At 35.4% G+C, this 22,863-nt stretch overlaps 1 protein-coding gene across 1 annotated transcript; it reads right to left on the reverse strand.

Moving 5' to 3' along the window:
• Positions 1-12,267: 12,267 nt before the first annotated feature.
• On the reverse strand, positions 12,268-17,165 carry LOC101738325 (toll-like receptor 6). Its single transcript, XM_004921682.5, has one exon. It carries the CDS (start codon positions 16,948-16,950, stop codon positions 12,919-12,921), a length of 4,032 nt encoding a protein of 1,343 aa, XP_004921739.1. The 5' UTR covers positions 16,951-17,165; the 3' UTR covers positions 12,268-12,918.
• Between the last annotated feature and the right edge of the window lie 5,698 nt (positions 17,166-22,863).

Here is a 22,863-nt window from a genome sequence, read left to right on the forward strand (position 1 = left end):
AAAATAAGTGTTTTCATGAGTCCTCAAGATATTATAATTGGTTTGATCTTCAGTCATAGCTTTGTAACAAACATGCGTTAAACTTTAGTTAGCTATAGGTTCTCTAAAATAATAATTATCAATTAGCACTAGAGTTTTAACATGAGATTGCTAACTTAATTCACTATTAACATTCTTAAAGTTTACAACGAAGAAACCAATTACGATTAATAAAACCAAAACGACATTCGCTCACGAATGTGACTCGCTCCTAGCCCACGTATCTAATGAAGGTGCTAATTTATTTTAATCCACACTAAAACTCGAATGCAAATGTATTAAATTTGCATTACACATTTTTTAATTTTATGTATGACATAATTAGGATGCATGTTCACTGAGAAGCAATGTTTTAACCACAGTTTCTGTACATTTCATTGATAGATAATATGTTATGCCGATCCACTGGAGCATTTCTCTTCGACATATAAGCAAAAACGTAATGTTTAGCGCTAAAATTCAAAACCAGTTTAGTTTGGTACTCATAAGCAAATAATTACTGAAATTTGGTATCCTATCGTATCATCATCATCTCAGCCTGTCCACTGTCCACTTTTGAAAATAGGCCTCTCCAATTGATGTTCAGTGCGGATGTCTGTTGCCACCTGCGTCCAACGTGACCCAGCGATTCTCTTGAGGTCGTCGGTCCATCTTATATGTGGCCGTCTCACATTGCGCTTACCAATACGTAGCCTACACTCGAGGATCTTTCTGACCCATCGGCCGTCCGATCTTCACGCTATGTGGCCTGTCCACTGCGACTTCTGCTTGCTAATCTTACGGGCTATGTCAGCAACTTTGGTGCTTCACATTAAAAATACAACCAAACTAAATAAATCAAATTCACATTATTATTTGGTTTGAGGAGTTTAAACAATAAACTGGTACACTAAGTACAGATGTGATGACAGCAGCTTTCTTAAACTATAAATTTCGCAATATCCATCGGTATTTGCAAAAATATTTGTACCGCAATAGTTTCACACTTCAGGAATAAAATGATATGTCCTAAAAACACTTTCACTGATGCACCATAAACACAAATGCTACACAGTGAACACACGGCCTTAACAAACGGTATGCATGCGCGATTGGGCTTTAAAGGTCGTAAAACCTGTGTTTCTCTTAGCACCTCGTATTACCATTTTGCTATAAAACAAGTTTTATTTATTTATTGGCGCACACGAGCTTATGTTTGAGCTAGGAAAGTCAATGTCAGAATGAGACTTGAAGAGGAATCAAAGACAGACGCCTATCTGATTAAATGCAATCAACGATGATGCGTCGCTGATAACCTTTGGCGACCAAATTGGCGTCACTGGTGGTAGGACCTCTTGTGAGTCCGCACGGGTAGGTACCACCGCCCTGCCTATTTCTGCCGTGAAGCAGTAATGCGTTTCGGTTTGAAGGGTGGGGTAGCCGTTGTAACTATACTGAGACTTATATCTCAAGGTGGGTGGCGCATTTACGTTGTAGATTCCTATGGGCTCCAGTAACCACTCCACCAGGTGGGCTGTGAGTTCGTCCACCCATCTAAGCCATAAAAAAAAAAAAAAAAATTCAGCTATAATAAACACGGTATATTTTTTACCTTCTAAGCAGTCTTCTGCACACAAACAAAGTTCTAAAGAGTTAACAAACAAAAATTCACTCGTTTGTCTTAGTGAAATTTCATTTCGGAAACTTTTTAATTTTTGAACGTGCACTTCAATTATCTGAGTCATTCATCTCAGTCAGTGTTCATAAGCTTCGAGCGAGCGTAAAAAAATCTTGATACTTTCGGGGAAATTAAATTTTCATTTGACCTTCCGCTTTGAAAGAAAAATCATAAATTTCTGTTAAGGGAAAGTTATCGTAATATTTTTGGCAGTTAGGAATTTATGATGCCGTATTGTGTTTAGCAAAGTATTTTTTAACAAGGATTCGAGTTATTTTCCGACTTAAGCTGCAAGAAGTGCAATTGTTATGAAGTAAGTTGGAGTGTATGAAGAGCGAAATTTTTCCGAAAATATGTCTTAATTAAAACATATCTTCTCGTCTCTAGAAATGAAAAAAAACATTCTATTTTACTTTAATAATATATCATCTGACTCTTATACTGTGAACAAATTAAAGCTAATGAAACATTTAAATTTTATTTATCTCACTACTACGTACACACTGACGAGTAGTATTTTTTTATTCTTGTATAATAGTTTGAAAGAACTACATATCACAGACATAGGACGCTGGTGATATCATTATGTCCGCTGTGAATAGGAGAAATCATGGTGACATACTTCTCGGCCTTATTGGTCTTTGCCTTGCTTGTTGCATTAAGAAAAAAATAAAACTATTAATTATTTTAAATTTCCTTATTTAAATTCTAGCGTAGAAGGATATATGTCGAGTTTTCAGCCCATTTGGACTGAAGCTGCTATCTCTGGTAACATCGACTCTGGTCCATTGACATCATAAAATGAATGCCGTCACCCATCTGTAGGCTTTAAGTCGAAATTTCTGTGGTTTTAATTAATTTTCCTAGTGATAGGTCCTATTATCAGCCTACACGGGTAGGTGCCAACATCTTACCTATTTCTACCTCAAGATATACGCTTCGGCTTAAAGGGTGGCAAACTAATTATACTGCATGCAGTACAACTAAGATTTCGACTTCATGCTTCAAAGTGGGACATGGCATTCACGTTATGATGTCTGTCTGTCTGATGTTTTTGGGCTCTGATAATTACTTACTAACGGATAAGTCGTGACCTCATTCACAAATCTATATCTAAAATAAATAAGATTTCGTAACGCTGCAAGTATCAAATCTCGTCGTTCCAAATATATGCAAGAGCAGTTCAAGATAGAGCACCCAACGGTTGGCAGCGAACAATTCTGAGGGTAGGTGTGACTCAGCGAAATTATGCTATTGCTTTTTTTCTTCGAGTGCCATTGATTCAAAGAAACTTGCTAATGGCACCTCATTTTGTTTGGAAAGATGACTCGGGTGTTAAATTATTGTTTAAAATAAAAATATAGATTGCTTACCGATAAAAAATATTTTTAATAACATTATTGAAGTTTTTATGCGTTTGATTTTGAATTTCAAATTTAATCTATTCTGAGAGTGTCCTGAGAAATAATTCGGGATAAAATCCATTCTCAGGATCTGCAACCATTGTGTTCATCCACGGAGCGTTTCTAAAAGTGTTTTTAGCCACGTACCATCTAGCTCCATTACCTCCACGTATTTCTCTAACATTTGTAAGTAACAGTTACTAGCTAGGCAACGGTTTGAGTGTTCCGCTAGCATTTCTTCTATTCATGGGCAATGGTGATCACTTACTGATGGATCATATATCGGCCACGAGGCCAACAAATAAGATTAGTGACTTCAAAAATAATATAAATTAGCTTTTATATGTTCACTGCTTAAAAAAGTCACACAAACAAAAGAATGATATTTTTTTTCTCTGACTCTCTAAGCATATAAAATATGAAGCGTCGATATTTCGACTATTTGCGTAGTGTGATTATAGGTATTAAGTATCGAACTGTACAGATGTGTCTTAGTGCACGCATCTATAACGTTCTGTGTTTTTTAAGCTATTGCATAGATTTTCTCGCGGTCCTTGAACGCGGCGACCGAATCATGAAATTCCGTAACAAAAAAACCTTACACCCCTCACTCCGCCTACCATGTAGCTCGCGTTCAACACATTCACACTTTGCGCTTGTGTAGTGTTTGTGAATAAGCGCGTGGTGTGACGTCACACTGTATTCGCATCATGAAAAGTCTGCCCATCTCTCTCTCGCTTATGAGTGTGAAGGGAAAAGTTAAGGTTTTGCTTTTATTAATGTTTAATATAGCGTGGTCTTGTTTTATTATTGTTTTAATATTAAATTATCATTGTCTAATTATAATTGCATAAGTTGATAAAAAATGCTATGCAATAGCTTTACCGCGGCAGTTCCCGAGTGTCACACGTTTTTTAAGTAAAAGTTTTTACAAGGTATCATTTTTTCAAAATACTTCTGAATTAAATGCATAATATGTGAAAATAAACTCAGCACTAGAGGAGTTAAGTCGCATCCTTTGAGTGAGCTGCACGTCTGATTGCAGTGTTGACCTCGGTAACCCCTCCTACGTCTCCAGGGTTTCCTGTCTAGCCTCTCCTGGAGTCCAGTCAGCGTAACCTAACAAGTAAGTGAGCTAACGGGGCTCAAACCTGACGACATTCTTAACGCTAACTCTAGCAAGAGCAGTGCTTCGCAGAATCTACCGGTCGGATCGGAAACGCGAAGATCCGGCGATAAGCTCAGTGGGCTGTATCTGTGGGATCTGTCAATCCGTACCGATAAAAACCTCATATAGCGTTTTTCTTCTAAGTTAACGCTTAATTGAGATAAAGCAGCTACCAAATCCCAGCGTAAATATCGCAATAAATAGAATACGAAATAACATTAAAAATAAAACATACTTTCGGAGATATTTTCTCTATATTTGACAGTTACTAAACAGAACCAACTTAACACACTTATCGCCTTCTGCTCTAGAGCGATTCCACCAGTATCTTCCCAGACGGTTTTGTTAAGTTTCGTCATTCATCGACAACATTCAATAGTCAGTGAACTGTTAACACAGCACGTGTTCCAACAAAGAACTTTACGAAAAAAGCTATGTTCCATTTCGGACTAATTTTTTTTCATATTGCCAATAGTTTCAAAATTAAATTATATTATTATACCTGTTTTTAGATTAGTTTATGGTAAGAAGAATATAACGTAAAGCAGCTGTCGTATGAATAGTGATTTCAAATCAGAAAGTAATTAATGATTAAATCAACAAAGTACAACAGAATTATAATCTTAAAATAAAAGTGGAATCAACTATTGAATAGAGCTAGTAAATAGTTAAAGTTTACAGTGTTATTAGTTCAGTATTTCTACAGCATAAGGAATTCATATTGCGTTAGTGACGTCATTAAATCATTGTGAATCGGTATAGTGCTCTCTTTCTAGCCTTTAATGTTAACGCATGACTGTCGATTGCCTATTTTTAGTAAGTAATAAAATTATCTGAAAAAATGGCTATTAATTAAAACATAAACGAATATGGGTTGTAATTAAACCCAAAAAAAAAAATGTTTACATTATTATGATACAAGCAACACTAACAGCTTTGTCACGAAAGATTTCCTCGAAAAAAGGATAATATTGACTTAATTTATCTTAGTGTTTCGCAAGACTGTCAAGATCAACGGGCTCGTTATGACGAATTGTCGCAACGAATAATGAGGCAAGTAACTCTGATAAGATAAAACCAAAGAACTAATGACTCACAGAACATGTCTTTGAATGATAAACATTCTTCGGAGATAATTCAGCTTGTTAAGTTATTTTCAAACAATGTTTTCTTTCAAATTGAGTTAAAGAATAGTTGCCTTGTACAGTACACAATAATCTTATTGAAGACATACAAGACCGTATTAATTTATTCAACTCTGAAACGATTGCGTTTTAATAACTTTAACGATGAAAGAATACTGTTGTCTAATCAAATTGAAGGTCGTCGTATTTTTGAAATTGCGTACTCAACAAGAGGTTTTCAAAGCTCCCACGAATGCATATCATCTTGCCTATTTTTGCTGTGACGCATAGATGCATTTCGGTTAAGGGATAGGACAGCTCTTCATCTCTCAAGGTAAACCTATTTACGTCTGTGGGCTTCAGAATTCATTTAACACTAGGTATGTAAGATTTTTGTTTTCTAATAATGGGAAAAAACTGTATTAGTACACTGTATGTAGTAAATACAAGTAGCCCAAAAATCGACATGAAAATATCAAGAATGCTCTTAAAAAGCCACTGAAATGAGGTCATGAACTTTTTTGAAGACTGGAAATTCAGTAGTGCGTGTTCAGTTATGGTGTGTGAAGGAAGCAATGTGTCCCGAGCGCGCGACTGTCAATGGCATTGGATCAATGAATGCTGACGCAAATGCTGTAGCGGGGTAATAAATGGAAACCCTTGTCGGTGTGGTCAGACTGGATAGAAACAATCAAAAACGGTTAATGATAATACGCGACGGCCGTGACGTCACCGCCGAGCTGTCGTGAGAGAATCAATTCTATATACTTGCTACGTTAATCTATACCTATATATATACAAATTAATTGCTGTTCGTTAGTCTCGCTAAAATTCGAGAACGGCTGGACCGATTTGGCTAATTTTGGTCTTGAATTATTCGTGGAAGTCCAGAGAAAGTGAAAAAATATGAAAATGCTTGGAATTATATAAAAACAAACAATTTTCTTTTTCCTTACATGTGTCCCCTTGATGTGTCTTTTATTTATCGATTGAGGCACTACGAAGTCTGCCGGGTCAGCTAGTTCTAAATAAATTTCAATGTTTATTCTATTAACATATCCACGTTACTATCTCCAACGTTTCGAAAATTATATAGTATTTAGAATATTTCACGTGACCGCAGTTTATTTTCTAATTTGGAAAAACCTTTGGTTCAAGATTTTTTTTACTAAAAGTAATATATAAAAATATTATGTTAATATAGTGATTTTACTTTCTAGCCCAATTTGATTAATGATGGCCAAAATGAGCGAAGTGGAACAAAGCTGTTACGAATATGACCGTCCGTCTCAAACTCGATGTCAAACTTCGAACTCGTTAAAAATTTAAGTTCACTGCTATAGTTGGTTGGAACTTGTCACTTTTACTGTTGTAATAACATCGGTTCTAAGGTTACTTTTCGTTTAAAACCCATTCCATTATTTTTATTGTCGAACATAAAATTTGTCTTTCATCAATGGAAGCCGTGAAATTTAATTTATGTTTTATAAGTGCGATTTGATTACGGTAGTACGTACTCTCAGTTCTCAGTTATTTTTTAAATTATGAACGAACGAATGATATGACACGAAATTAAATATAGTGATAGGACCTCTTGTGAGTCTGCACGGGTAGGTACCACCACCCCGCCTATTTCCGCCGTGAAGCAGTAATGCGTTTCGGTTTGAAGAGCGGGGCAGCCGTTGTAACTATACTTAGAACTCATATCTCAAGGTGGGTGGCGGCATTTACGTTGTATATGTCTGTGGGCTCCACTTAACACCAGGTTGCCCGTGAGCGCGTCTACCCACCTAAGCAATAAATAAAAAAATGTAGTTTAAAAATAAACTTGAAAAACAAACCGAACAGTAAATTCATTTTGTTTGTGATGCTGATATCGGTCAGGATTTTAGAAGGAATTTATTAAATAATTATATTGACATCGGTCTTTGATGCGTGATTGATTACTAATAAAAATCTTACGTTACGGACGTTTTTTCCCGGTTAGGGTATCTCCGCATCGTCCCATAAAGAACTTCGTTCCAAAATGTACAAACGCGCTAAAAGTCGCATGTTATAAATGACGTGAGGCCATAATGTGTTGAAGTTGTTTTTTTGTTGACATAGTGTGCACGAGCTCACGGTCTAACTAGTGTCAAAAGGTTACCGGAGTCCATAGACATTGTAAATGCTGTCGCTCTTAGACACCGGTTCTAAGTCTCGGTTGTATATAGCTTGCTTATGTATACTCTAAGGTTGTATAGCTTAACGACTGTCGCAACCTCCAAGCGGGAAGGCTCTGCAGGACCACTTGGCGCCAGAAATAGGCAGGATGGTAGTAACTACACGCCCATGCTTACGCTTATTTTTTATTATAATTATATTATTTTTATTTATTTTTTAATTTATAATTACGCTTATTTTGATCTGTTTATTTTACGCGACGCTATTCCTTCTTCGTAGAAATAATTCGTGAGCATGTGTTAAGTATTTCCTTAGAAAAAGTTTGTATATTCCTGCGGGACTTGAACACCGACCTATACGAGTTACGAATACACCGGGCGTCCTATATTTAGGTTACATTGCAACTGTTTAAAATAATTATTTTTACTGATTTTACCTTTTTTTAAAGTCATAAAAAATTTAAAAAGATTTTCAGAATCGTAGGCATAATTAAAGTTACTTTTGCTGTTTAATCTTGCATTTTTTGTTGTCATTATAGTATTTTCGATGTTTCTAATACTAAAACCGGTACTTAATTATTGTACAACAAAAGAGACAAATATAAAATTAGTATGATGAAACGCTCACATATTTCAATCACGTCACCATCAATTAAAATTGTAAATGTAATTTACACCGTATCTGAACGCTTGCAATAATCAACGGACTCGATAGACGTAAGATAAAGTCACTTATCGTCTTCTAAAAGCTTTCTTTATCTAATCGTGCTTATGTCAACTTAATACAACGCTGCGTCACCGAACACGAACATCTACTTACATTTAGCAAGAAAATAGCTTTTTTCTAACTGGACATTGACATTTGATATCCATAGCATATATAACAGATTCCTCTGGAGCTTTTGGTCTCACTACAAAAGTACTTAAAGCACCTTCAACAAGTCAACGGTAATAGCCAACCACAGTTTATGATTGTATTCATTATTTCTGTAGATATTAAAGAAAATTTCGCTGACATTCAAGCCTCTGAATTCTTGTAGCGGCCACTGTCACTTTTACTGCCACACATCATAGTACATGTCATTCACGAGAAATTCAGCAGTTTCTCTAAGCACCACATTTGATCCGCGCAGTTTGTATAAAAACTACCTGTATATCAAGGTAGACTTCGTGAAAATTTGCAGTTTATGTACTAATAAAGTATTAGCGCAGAATAAGAGGATGATGGTTGAACCATCAGAGTATTAAAACTTGTTCCAGTTTTCTCAAAACCTCAGCACTCAACACAAATAGAAACTAAACAATTTGTTATTTCATATTGGAAATGACGAAGTTATTGAACTAATTTGAAAGTCTGAAGAGGGTTTTATCGATAAACAGATCTCCTCTCGCAATCCGGATTGAATCAATAAACTCAAACATTAAACTCGCTTTGATTCTAAAATTGATTGCGACGGTAATCCTATCAGAGACTTTCCGAAGTACATTTCTATCACAGATAAGTCATAAAATAACACGTTTATACGTTGAATTTAGATTTCAAGTTTTAGGAGTGAAATTAAACATGTAAATTTCATTTGATGTAAAAAAACTGCCATAACAACATGGCGACTTCCTAAAGTAGTCGTAAATTAAAATTCACGACTACTTTAAAAAAATCTTTTATTTTTCCTATGGTTATTAAAATTTGTAGACAACGTGATTGCAATAAAAATAAATATTTAATCTAACTGATTTAAATACGATATCAAAATTGCTAGCCAAGTCACAATTTTTCGAAAAAAGTAAGTGTAACGGATAGCTTGAGAAATTATGTAGGAATGCACAAACTTTATTCAACCTAGAAACTTTCAAATAAAGGTCAGTCATGCTCACTAGCCGAGACACTGGGAAGACTCAGACCATAATTTATTGAACCACCAATTTTATCATCACTCCTTCATTTTAGAGATCCCGTTCCTCTGGAACTGGAATAATGAAATCGTTTCTTATTTTCTCACTGCCACTTTTTTCTCTTTATCGTGACAAAAATTTCATTGTGACTTATCTTAGTTTTAGTTTCCCATAACCTGAATTGGCTTTCACGAAATTCTATGTTACGTAAAAGCTTATGAAATTAAAAAATATTTCTACTGATTTCTCCAAAACATAATAATTATTAGAAATAGTTACATACATGTACCTACGCCACACAATAACCTCTGCATTTCGAGAAAGAAAGCTCAATTAATTCCTGGTACAAGGTCTACACTGTCCCAGTCTGTTTATTCAAAACGTTAGCCGGGTTGAACGTCAATCATGTGACAAAATTTAATAGACAAACAAAGCTTCCAACGTAACCCCAATCATAGCTTCACAAACATCTCCTTATTTGAGTTACAATAATTTAGTTAGTAACTCCGCCCGCTCCCATGCTCCTATTACCCATCGTAACAACGGAACCATGCATCGGAATTGGCCAGAAAATCACGATAAGTATCTCTCGGTTGTCACGATCCAATTTCGAGCCAAACGCTCCTGGTCGAGGTTTGAGTGAGAAGACGTGACCTATGAACCGATTCCAGACAAGTTCAGGTGTGAAACGTCATGTTGGAACAGCGGGTGGCGTGAATTGAACGCCGAATAACAAAAATCGGTGATACACAAAAATATGATGCTTCGTTTACACTTGACTGCAAGTCTATTCGAATTTAGAGACAATTCATAGTTTGCATGGTGCGTTTGCGAGCGATTCTTGGTAAGTACATGGTGGTGTGAATGACCTAAATGTATTTGGAGTATTCATTTTATGGGAATGTATGATATGGGCAATGAGTATAGTAAAGAAAATACTGACTGCTTAAATAAAGTTAAAAAAAAAAAACATTATTTTCCATTGGGCGCTGTAGTAGGAGGTATAGCCCTACTGTAACAGAGGAGGCTTCATGATTCATATTCGTATATCAAACGTCGATCAAAGTCATAGTGAATTTACAAATAAATCTGATTTGATTTGACCCCGAGAACTGGGATTACTCATTGCTTTTGTTGTAGATGATGTTCGTAATGGTGTAGAATATGATAAATGGTCTAAATTAAAGAACAAATTATTTGATGCGCTCCTACAAAATGTATTTCAAAATCAATAGATTTATTAAAAAAAAATTTTCGAAATGTTTGTTACCCTCAAAATTACTATTGAAAATATTATTTATAAATTTTTTTTTGGCCTATAATTCAAATGTCTTATGATCTTAGGTCCTACTTAAGTAACTAGATTTTGAATATCGAAACATTTTTTTGAACGGCAAATAATAATTACTACATCTCATTCTCAATAATAATTAATTTTCAGACATTTACGCTAAAAGACTGTTGGTTTTAATATCTCGTCAGTACCTTATCTAGTCTACGGGATATGTAGGGTATTGTAAAGTAAATGGTGCGGTTAACCGTGAAATCCACAGATAGGTCCGATATCCCCGGATATTGATAGCAGGTATCGAAACCAGATATCGTTTTGGAAACGTTTCCGAAGATTACATTCGGACATTCGTATTTAGTTGTGACTTTCGAATTCGATCGTCTAACATTGATACGATTAGTTCGTTCCGTGTGAGTAAATCGATAAATTAATAATAATCGTTCGAATATTCAGAATAATCGTTATCAATTATTACCGCGTATCTATTGTAACAATAGAATACTTAGAAAGTACAATCGTTCTTTACTTCCTGATTATGTCAAGAATTCGAAACATATTTATGACAAAGCTACAAATTCGTTTAACAGTTTTTAAAACAGTTTGGCTGCATTTTGTCTCATTATAAATTGTTGTACGAAATCTCAAAAGAATATAAGCAACAAAACTTTTCAGTTTCACCAATGTAGCCGAACACTCAATGATAAGATAATCCGAGGTAAATTTATTTAAATATCATGGGCTACAATATTTTATGCCATTGCCTTGAACAAACAGTGTCAGCTGTAACCATTATGTTATTCGCTATGAAAAAATTAAAACCAGTCGGCGAGTAGCCATTTAAAATATGTCACACCATATGTCGGACGAATCAAGGATTTCAGAAAAAAATAATCAATATGGGTCTTCTGGACCGTGGCCGAATGGAAGGTTACATAAATATACGCTTAACTACAAACGAATGTCTTCTGCATTGTAAATCTCTTTTACAGCTTCCACGGTATATCCATGACGGCTAAAATATGACTTTAGATCTTTTTCTACCTGAAAAGGGGCCATCATTATGGTTTACGATGATTGTCGGCAAGCCCAAAATTATATTAGATCTTTTTTTGACCTCTTATTTTTAACGTCGTGCTGGGAAACAATCGTTTTAACAGTTATACTGTCGGCCAGTGACTATGACAGAGATACTTTGTTTGAGTGAGGTAAAGTAGGATCATGATGATGAACTGTTTTCTTTAAATCAAAATACCTATCATGTGTGTAAATTAATTACGTTTAATGTCATAGAGGGCATACGAGCACATAGTCCACGCCATCAGGGGCAGAGCAAGATCACTGCTGCAGTGGACCAGTTTTAGACATTTCATGCGTACTGGTTTGAAGAAAGATCGCTGTTACAATGTTTTAGATTTTGGTTACGTGCAGCAAGGAAGATGGCAACATTCACGCTGCGGTTTCTAGGGACTCCGGTTACCATTTATAAGTATAGTGTATGGGTATTGGAGATAGAAGAATTGAAAAAAAAGGTAAATGTTCAAGATATTCATTTATTATAATTTAAGTTCAACAGTTTTTTTGTAGTTATTTACATATAAAACATTTATTATCATTGTTTGCTTATAAATAACTTGTACGATAATCTAAAACGCTTACCTACATAGTGTGTGGCGTTCTTAATTACAAACTTCCCACTTTTCAATTCCTAGCTAATGACTAGTTATACTATACACAAAAATATTTACAATGTTTATCTACAATATATTTGGTAACAACGAGATATACACTATAGCAAAATACTATTAAATACAATATCTTCTACTGGCAATACAAACACGACATCATATCAGTCTTAATTACAACAACATGAATACATAAAATACAGTTGCTTAGAAGTATAACAGTGCTTCGTATATAATGCATTATATTCCTTGGCTAGTAAATATATATTGTTGCAGTATTACAGTCTCTTAAAATCATCATATATTTATATCATCGTCTAACAAGGAACAAAGTCATTAAAATTAGCACGATTATCTAAAATGCTTTTGTAAGCTTATCACCTTTTAAGTTTGAATAAGGCCAAACCCAAAAAAGCAGTTTAGCTTACACACGTGCTTGGAATGTGCGGTTCCATTATGTTATATCTTTTCAAGATTAGAGGTGTTTAAAACCATCTTATCATCTGTGCAAGACTGAATGAGTTTGTGGCAGGCAATCGTGAACAGACGATCGTGGTTGTAAGTAACCCTGTTCATCTAATATCGAGGGAGAGTGATGATCGGGATGTTTGCGTAATGTATTAGGAGGCCTAGGCCGACCGCCGTATGGTTGTTCGTAATTTTGAGTATCAATAGATATGTAGCTGTGATGCAAATTCTCTCCATCTTGAACTTGACTCGTTAAAGTTGTATTTGTCAACATAGAAGTGTCATCTTCAATATTAATACCTACGTTAGCAGTTGTAGGAGTTTGAGGTGGAATTGCATCATACTTATACCAATGTTCTGGCGCAGTAGGTGAAGCGGTATATCTAGAAGGATGCCTTCTTGCGTTTGGACAAATACCATGATTGTAATTCATTGTATCTTTGTTCCAATGTAAATTAGAAATATCTGGCATAACGAATCTAATTTTTTCCCAAAACTTCTTTTCGCCCCATAATAAGACGTTGCATGTTTTTAAGTAGCTTTGAAAATCTACATCTAAATTTAATGCGCTAACGTCCGTAGTCAAAATAAATACAACTCTATGCCGTCTGATAGACGGGTGAATGGTAGTAATTACATGTTTGATTGCCGCTTTAAAAGTTGCTTTACACCATTCGTTTTGTAGAAAATTGAATGAAACGAACACTAAAATTCTTTTAGACGATTCAGCAGCATTTGTTATTTGCTCACATAAATAATTATCCGGGCCATGTTGCAAGTCTCTGTAATGAAAACACATTGTATAGCCAGAGTGTTCCATTTCTGGTGCAACCACTTTCGATACAAAATCATCATCTAATAAACTATATACAGCATACCCATCATATAACCTATCCCTATCGAGTTCGCTTTCTTGTATGGATGCACTTTTAAACAGTCGTACTCCATATTTAGAATGGGCCCATAGTCGTACATTTTGTCTGAAGGAAAATGCTAAAGCACCGAATAATAAAATGAGAATCACACTTATTAAAACGACAGCTAAAAGTGGTACAAAGTTCAATTTAATCGTGCTTACTTCATCGTACTGATATGGCTGGTTCTCAGTGGGAACGGTATTGTCCATTACATTCGAGCCATGGCATTTGTCGATCGCATCAAATACAGTTAGATTGGAAATCAACTGATTTTCATCGACACAAAACACTTCTAGTGGATCTTCGTGAATTTTCTTTAACCAATTTTGTAAAGAAGCAATGTTATCACACGTGCATGTGAATACATTACCACGAACATTAACGTTGTCCAAGTGCATGATGTGACTCAACTTTTTGTCTAAGTCAAAAATCTTATTTTCTTGTAAATAAACAGTCCTTAAGGATGACAACACTTCAAATGTTTTGTTAGGAACACTTTTTAATAGGTTATCGTTTAAATATAACTCTCTTAAGTGCTTTATTTGTGAAAATTCACCACCAGACAATTCTACCAGATGATTGTTTTCTAAGTGGAGAATATTTAAAGAATGAAGGCCATTTAAAGTGTCATTATCAATACTGGCGATATTACTGTTGTTTAAATATAATTTATGTAATTTCTTTTTGCCTATAAAAAGATGACTTCCGAGAGCCCCAAAGTCATTACCATCCAAATATAGTTCAGTAGCGTCCATTGGTATTTTTTCTGGAATTTCTGTATAGCCCACATTTGAACAATCAATAACGTTCGAATTCCAGTTACTATCGTGAAAGCAAGAACAGCCCTCAGGACAAGTCATTTTGCAATCACAGGCTTCAAATTCACAACAAAAACAATTTGAGGAACAATGAGTTTCATATGAGCAAAGAAATTGAGTTTCTGGTACGTCCACCAAATTCGCTTTCCCGCCATATTTATTATTAACAACTTCACACATCACCGATTCTAAATCCATGAACCTAGGGTATTGCCGCATATGATTCCAAAGATTAATCTTTTGCAGCCAAATCATGTGACAATTGCATACAAACGGATTATTTGCAATGAAAAAATTTGGCAACGTTTTATGCTTTGGTATATGAGGCAAAGTAAACGCTGATAGTTCGACAGTTCGCAATTTATTATCTGTAACGACAACTTTTTCTAAATCCCGTTTTTGTAAAAACGTACCTGGATGTATCGTGTGAATTTTGTTATTATTTAAGAAAAGGTTCTCAATAGAATCAGGTATCGACAGTGCATCGACATTTTCTAAAGCGTTGAAACTCGCGTCGAGCATTCTAATATTGCGTTGAACGTTTTTTTCATTTTCTAATTTCGTAATGTTATTGCTATGTAAATCTAGCCATTCTAAATTATCTGGAATATAACTGTAATCAAAATAAATAAGTCTATTTTCGGATATGTTAAGCCAGCCGAGAGTACTTAGCTTATTAAAAACGCCTCGAATATCAGTTAAGCTATTACCGTCTAACCTAATCGCTTTTAATGTAGGATTTGAAACAAAAGCGTCTTGCTCAATAGTTTCAATTTTATTTGAAGCTAAATTTAAAAGTTGTAAAGAAGGCAATGTGCTAAACGTGTCTTTAGGAATACTAGATATGTAATTATCAACAAGCCTTAGTCCGTATAATTCTTCCAATCCTTCAAATGATGTGTTCGTTACCTTTGTGATGTTGTTTTTACCAATGTCTAATGATTTCAAAAACCTTAATCTTTTAATGCCATCAGGAATCACGCTTAAACTATTTCCGTTCAAACCCAAGTCTTGAAGATAAGTTATGTTTTCAAAAGAACGTTCGTGAATAGAAGAAATCTGATTATTATCGAGATATAGCTGACTCAATACAAACAAATTTGAAAAAACATACTCATTCAAAGATTTGAGCTTGTTATCAGATATTGAAAGTTGATGTAGATTTCTTAGTTCAGCGAAAGCACCGTTGCTGATAGTTTCTATTGCATTGTTATCCAAGTTTAGTACTTGTAAGTTGTTCAAATCATGAAAAGATTTCGGATCGATTCGTGCAAGCAAGTTATACGAAAGATTTAAAATGACTAAGCGAATAAGGCCAGCAAAAGTGTCTCTGTTGACCCAATCATTTGTAAGACGATTTCTTGATAAATCTAATTTTTCCAGTTGATCCAGTCCTTCAAGTAATCCTGGCGCCAAAACGGATAGCGAATTATTTCCTAATGAGATTTCTCTAATAACTCGCGATGATTGAAATAGTTCTGGAGGTACTGCAACTAACTTATTCCCCGACAAGTTGAGAATTTTTAATGAGTTCAATCCAACAAAGGCTCTGTCACAGATTTCATTGATTAAGTTATTCTGGATATTCAAAACCTCCAACGATCTAAGACTTGAGAGACCATTATCGGGAAGTCTCAAAATATTGTTGCGAGACAAATCCAGTGTTTTCAAACCGGTGTTGCATGATTTACCCGGTGCTATGGGTCCTTTACCCCAGTCCGAAAAGCCAATTTCGGAAATGTCTTGTATTCTATTATTAGTCAGGTTCAAAATTTCTAAACTGAACAGTGGGCAAAATACTTCCGAAGGCAGCATATAAATATTGTTGTCCCCAAGGTCGAGCGTTCGGAGTTCCATCAATCCTCGAAAACTTTCGGCGTGAAATTCCATGGTCATCGCGGGCCAATCATTGTTAAAAGAGCGTAAAGTTAGGCTCGTTAAATCACGAAGTGGCGATAGTACTGTTGCAGGGACGTAACGAATTTTACAATATTCAATATGCAAGTCTTCAAGTTTTCGCAGTTGTCCCAAAAAACTGCCCGTATTCATATGCAGAGAGCTTTCGAAGAAAAGTAAATCAGTACACGTAAGCTTTAATTTATTTACATTGTACGCCTGTGCTGTTGTTATGTTTTTAAATAAAAAATCCACTGAGCCGATGGTTTTGATATTACACGTGAGAAAGTTTGATTCACTCAACTTTGGGTCCGAATAGTCCCACTGGCAGCCGGTGGGGGCGGGCGGCGCGGTATGTGCGCGCGCAGTCGCCACCACAACGAAACATATCCAAACTTTTAACGAATCCATTCCACGAAAGTTTATAATCATATTTTCACAATTATACAGTACATTTAGTCACTTATTTAACACAATGCTGAACTTCAAAAAACTTTTTAACAGTTCACAGCTTATTTTCAGTCTATGTTTATGAATGAATACGAGGCGCTCTACAACGTATGTAAACAGAGAATTTGAGATCGCGCTAAAACTTTGAACGCAGCCATGCTCCCTTGCGGTCGGTCGGTAACTGACCTACGAAGTTTGAACGAACGAAAGCCGCATGGGTGTTAGAGGTGGGGGAAAGGCGCGGGGCGTGGAGGGCCATGATGACGACGGGTGGGACCCGGCATTGCATTGCCTCAACAGATGGCACGCGTATTTTTTAAATGCTCAAAAATATTGGTCATTTTGTGGAAGACTTAGGCCTGCTTGATTTATTTAACGAACCTCTCGAGTTTCAACGCAAAGGAGGTCAAAGTATCTGAACGAATAGCAAAATGGGTGATATTTTTTGACACGAGGCAAAAGTTATTTTCTTTTCTTTTTAAAAAATAATCTACAACGAGACGCTAATTACAACAATTAGTACTTCATCATCATTCTTCAATAATATCTTCTCCACCTTATCCTACACATTGTTTTTGTTGTTTGCCCCAAACAAAATTGATACATAATAATATATGTTGAGTACTAATTTAGGGAGTAATGTGAACACATCTAGGCTCCATAATTATTCCTATTTTGGCCGTGAAATTATCTGGTCAGATAATTGAACAGATTACCATTGGAGCCGTTTTTCCAAAGAAATTGAAACTAAAGTCTAAATGAGTGACAGTATTTATAATAATATTGTTTTATCTCTAAGCTCCAGCAGTAATTGCTTAAGATCGGATTGGCAATTATACTGAATTAATACCATTACAAAATATGACTACCTTAAATAATTTGTTTGGTGTTTAATTTATATAGACAAAAAAAAATCATAAATTTTTGTCTTAACAAGAAAACATTGTTTTCTCTACAATTGTATAAAGAATAATATTAAATAAAATACAAAGTTAAGGATAACTCTGACCTGAAAAACAACACAAAGATTGCATGCAATTTTGATGAAATGGGCGGACATCTACTTCCAACCTATAAATGAGATGACTGACAGTTCTGGATATATTGTATAGCGACCGAGACAAAAGACGATTCTGTTCCAATTTCCTCTTTTGGATTTAAGTGACTTAAGAACAGATGTTCAATAGCAGCAATTTCTTCACAATAGAGTGATTATTTCTTTAAATTGATCACTATGCATTTGTTTGAATACCTACGTGATGCCACTGTGGCTATTGAGTTGTGAATTTTGTTAGTAAACTTGAATAAATACTTTACTTAATTGCCTTGGAAAAAACAATACAAATTTTAAACTACGCATTAATGCAAGAGTTTAGTATTTCCAACTGGGTTTCTCGCCGGTTCTTCTCAGTGGTTCGCAACTCCGATTCGGTAGTAGATTCAACAAAGCACTGCTCTTGCTAGGGCTACTTATCACAATTCTCTCAGGTTAAGCTCGTGAGCTCACCTACTGGTCCGTGTGAAGTTGGAATAGCCCCTTAGGCTGGCTACCAACGACTAGGAATGAAAAATAAAATTTAGTATTACTGGTTTTATGTAAAAGTAAAACTCAAAAGATCCACTCCGATCTTAGTATTAAGTTTGAATATTGAATTATTTGATAGGAATAATTATTCATTTATTGTGATTATTTATCCTTCGTTCTAAAAACTGCATAAATTTATAAACTAAATACCTAAAGCAAAAACATTCATACTTCAGTAAATAATTGTCGTATTTACTAATTATTAGAATAATAATACTTTTATCTCTTAATTCATAGTAATCCAATTTAATAAAAAATATAGTAGATAAAAGGAATTTTTTGACAGCGAAACGGTGGGGTCGGTAAATTACGTGGTGCGTAAATCGACTCCGGTAACCGCACAAGACCCAAGGGCTGTGAGCTCAGCGTGATGCGACTTGACCTTACTTAATATTACATATTCATTAACGTCTAATTAATATTATAGTATATATTAATTAAAGTCAAGAAAATATATTATTAATTATTTACTTGACTTAGACGTCGATTTAGCTTTGAGAACTTGTCTGAACCCAACAGACATCCTGTGTATTGATATAGTGTCTTGTATTGATATAGTGTTTTTACCTATCAAACTGCCAATAGCTTTGAGGGACTATTCTAGCTTCGCCATTGGTGGTGGGTTCATGGCTTGCTCATTAGCATGGTTATTAGCTTGAGAGAAAGATCTAGCAAAAAATCAGTAGGTTACCATTATCCTAAATGGGAGACGAAGTCATCATTATATTAGTGGAAGAAACGTCAATATAAGTATGGTGCCAATCTGCGCCAGTTATTTTTTTTTATTGCCCTAATGGGCAGACGAGTGTATGGCCCACCTGATGGTGAGTGTTTACCGTCGCCCATGGACTTCAGCAATGCCAGGGGCAGAGTCAAGCCGCTGCTTACCGAGCACTCTCAGTAACACGACCACTCAGTAAAAAGAAACCATTTTAGGCCGTAATCTCTTCGAGTCATAGAAGAAACACGATAAGCTAGTTAAGAACAAAAACACGTACACTCAAGAGACAGGGGCAGCGTGCGTCACCGCGAAGTCTAATCGTAGGCCATCGGATGCCGTAACACGTGCGTGTCGAATTGCGCTCACCGTGGGAGACGGTCTAAGTCCTTCAAAAACCTTTACAATTTTGAAGAATGTGCCCCACAGAGTAGCAAACGTCACCGACGATAAATATGAGTTAACCAATTTAAGCACAAGATTGAAGGTGTTGTTCACAGACTGTAATTTAATTCAACTATGCAATTGCCTTGGAATTATAATAATATGTAGTTCTAATTATGAAAATTATGCACACGTTTCCATTGCGTTTGTTTCAAAGTTATAACCATATATGAGATTCGAAGAAAGGACTATCCTTTCAAGTTAGAATCTGGGACTATTGATATTCTTCTGGGTCAATATTGGAAGCAAATATTTCACGTGCCTATGAGATGGTCCAATATTTACAAGAGGACATCAAACACAATATTACCACTTATCAAGTAACAGCTAACTTCGAAAACCATCTTTTATCGATCTTACCTAAGGAGAGTAATATATTTGGAGTGTATTGACATTGCCCGATATCGGTAAACTAAGTTCAACATGACTTTTACGAGAAAGAATGACCGTATTATCTAAACGTATTTACGAGCATTTCAATCTAAGAAAGATTAAATTAAAAGGACCATTTTAAAATAACGTGGGAGTTGAATTGTGACGTGGAATAATAAATGATCTGAATAGCAATATGAATTAAATTAAAGTGATAGTGAAACGACAAATCGATATCTCAAGACGGAAAACGTACATTAGTACCCATTACTGACAATCATTTTGCAATTATAATGTTGAATGAAACAATACGTTTGGCGATGCTATCTAGAAACTGGCCAACGGAAATGAAGCAATTATCGTTCATATCTTATACCTTTCAACGACCAATTCTGGTATAATAATATATATATATATATATAATCTGAATCACGGAAACGGCTCCAATGATTTTCATAAAATTTTGTATACAGGGGATTTCGGGGGCGATAAATCGATCTAGCTACGATTTATTTTCAGAAAATGTTGTTTTATTCGTGTTTTCAGTAATCAACTCTTCCCGACATCTATTGGCGAATAATAATACTATTTTTCTTAATTGAGAGCAACTAACCGCTTTAAAGACACAACAAGATGGCGTTATCAAAAAAAATCATCTAGTTTATACTAAACGTTTAAAATCTGTTAAGTTGTCAATCTATGAACTTTAATGTGGACAGACAAAAGTGGAATAAGAAAGAAGTTCGACTTATTTTTTGAACAGAAGCCTCAGACATTTATGTATCCCTAAGCGCATCTAATTGTCACAATAGTTCGGATGTTGTGCTGTAACCAAAGAGGCCAAAATTGTACTACCAACAATAGTAGCAAGTCTCTCAACCGAAGCAAAACGATTTGAAAAACGACTAAAATCTTTGTTTTTTTTCTTCTAAACAAAATATCACCAATAAAACAATTCCCGAAAACCAACAGTTCAGCAAAAAAAAAAAAAACTTTTCATAAAATTTGGGACTCAACAAAATTTCAAAGCGAAACTCTCCTATTCAACAAAAGTATTCTACCGCAATTACACTATTACTTACCTCTATAAATTACTTAAGACAATAGTTCGAATACAGTTTTGGTCGCTTCATGGCTGTCAACACCGCACGTAAATTGTATTGTTTTCCTTTTTTACATCTGTTTGAAGAAATTTTTTTTTAGTTTTCCACTTATTCGTATGTCTCTTATCATTTATATACTTATTGTTATCTTTCACAGTCTTATTTATTGCGCGGTACGATAAAACCTCAAACGAGATAATGGCTTAAAATGTACTGTTCCGACTTTTAATGTATGTACAAATTGACCGCGTCTCAATAACTTTTCCTTTGTCCTTAACGGGCTTATCGCTCAATTTACATTTAAAAGCAACACCTTAAAAGCACGATTGTGACTTGTTAAGTAAGACATCGCATCTGTTTTATTCGAACACTGAACGTAAGCGCGTCTTAAAAGATAATCTCGACAAAATATTGCTCTCATCTCGATAAAGGTGGTCTCACTACACAGGTACTCCCAAGGCACGTTTCGAGTGAAATAACTGGCAAGAAAGGGTTCGAAACAGAAAATGCTTTGTGCTAAAAACGTCGACCCCTTATCTTTCTTAGACGGGTCGCGGCCATAGTCACAAGAAAATAACGTTATTGTCAGTTAACGTAATTGCTTTATGGATTTTGTCATAAAATTTTAGCACGACCATAAATTTAATTGCGTAAAGCTTATTGACGTTCTCAACAAAAGTTCTTTACGAACTAATGATGATATCTTTATTGATAATTCCACATGTTAATGGGAAATCGAGTTGTCATGACACTAAATCTTAAATTAGAATTTAATGATATTATCTCACGGTTTTCAGAATTATGTCTCGAATGGGTTGAAATTATCATTTTAAATTACACTAATTTTAGTGAGGAATAAATTAAAGAAAAATCTCTGCAATACTATGATTTTTAATTGATAAAATTTAGAATGCGTGCCATGTCCTTTAGATTCATGAACGTCTGTGGAGTTTGCTTACAGGCTCAGCACGAAGTCATCATTCATACAGGGAGATATCATCGTCGCTTCGTGGCCACGGCTTTCTGCTTGTTAACAATAAAAACGTTATCCGGCGCTTACACGAAATGTACCTCTAGACAACAATCCAGGCCCGGCGTTCTTCGTTGCTTAGTCAGTTGTTGGTACCTTTAAATTGAAGAATTTTAAATCGTTCTTAATTTACCGTGCATTTTCTATTAATAATTATTTTTTTGTAAGCTTGACTTTATTGAATTTAACTTACTAATTTCCAGCTTTCTTTGTTTATTAATTAGTATCATTCTTTTATACTTCTAAATTATACCCATGGACTTGTTCTGACTATGTTTCAACGAGAGTACTTTGAGGTCTGTATGAGAAAATCTCGTCATCTTCTTTTTGCGATCAGATCAGACCCGCCATCGGAACAGAGTTTTTTTTGTACTATCTTGAACCGTTGTGTTCATCTACAGTGCGTTTCCAGAGCTTTTTTAGAAGGGAGGGATCACTGGTGTCCCGGAGGCCTTTCCAGTTTCATCAGAACAGGTGGACGAGCAGCTGCTCTGCCAGAAGGGGTGGGACAAAGCCGCCCGAATGCCTTCGAAGAAGATCTAACAGCTCTAGCGTATCTTCATGCATTGGTGAAGCAGCTGCCCTTAACTGCTGGTACTAGTACCGGATTGTGAACTGTTCGCGACCCGCGAGATCCGGCGAG

This window comes from Bombyx mori, chromosome 23 (genome assembly GCF_030269925.1).
Source record: "Bombyx mori chromosome 23, ASM3026992v2".
Lineage (NCBI taxonomy): Eukaryota > Metazoa > Arthropoda > Insecta > Lepidoptera > Bombycidae > Bombyx > Bombyx mori.

Bases quoted from the DNA above. Each gene is read 5' to 3' on its own strand.
- LOC101738325 (XM_004921682.5), bottom strand. From the start codon at position 16,950: ATGATTATAAACTTTCGTGGAATGGATTCGTTAAAAGTTTGGATATGT.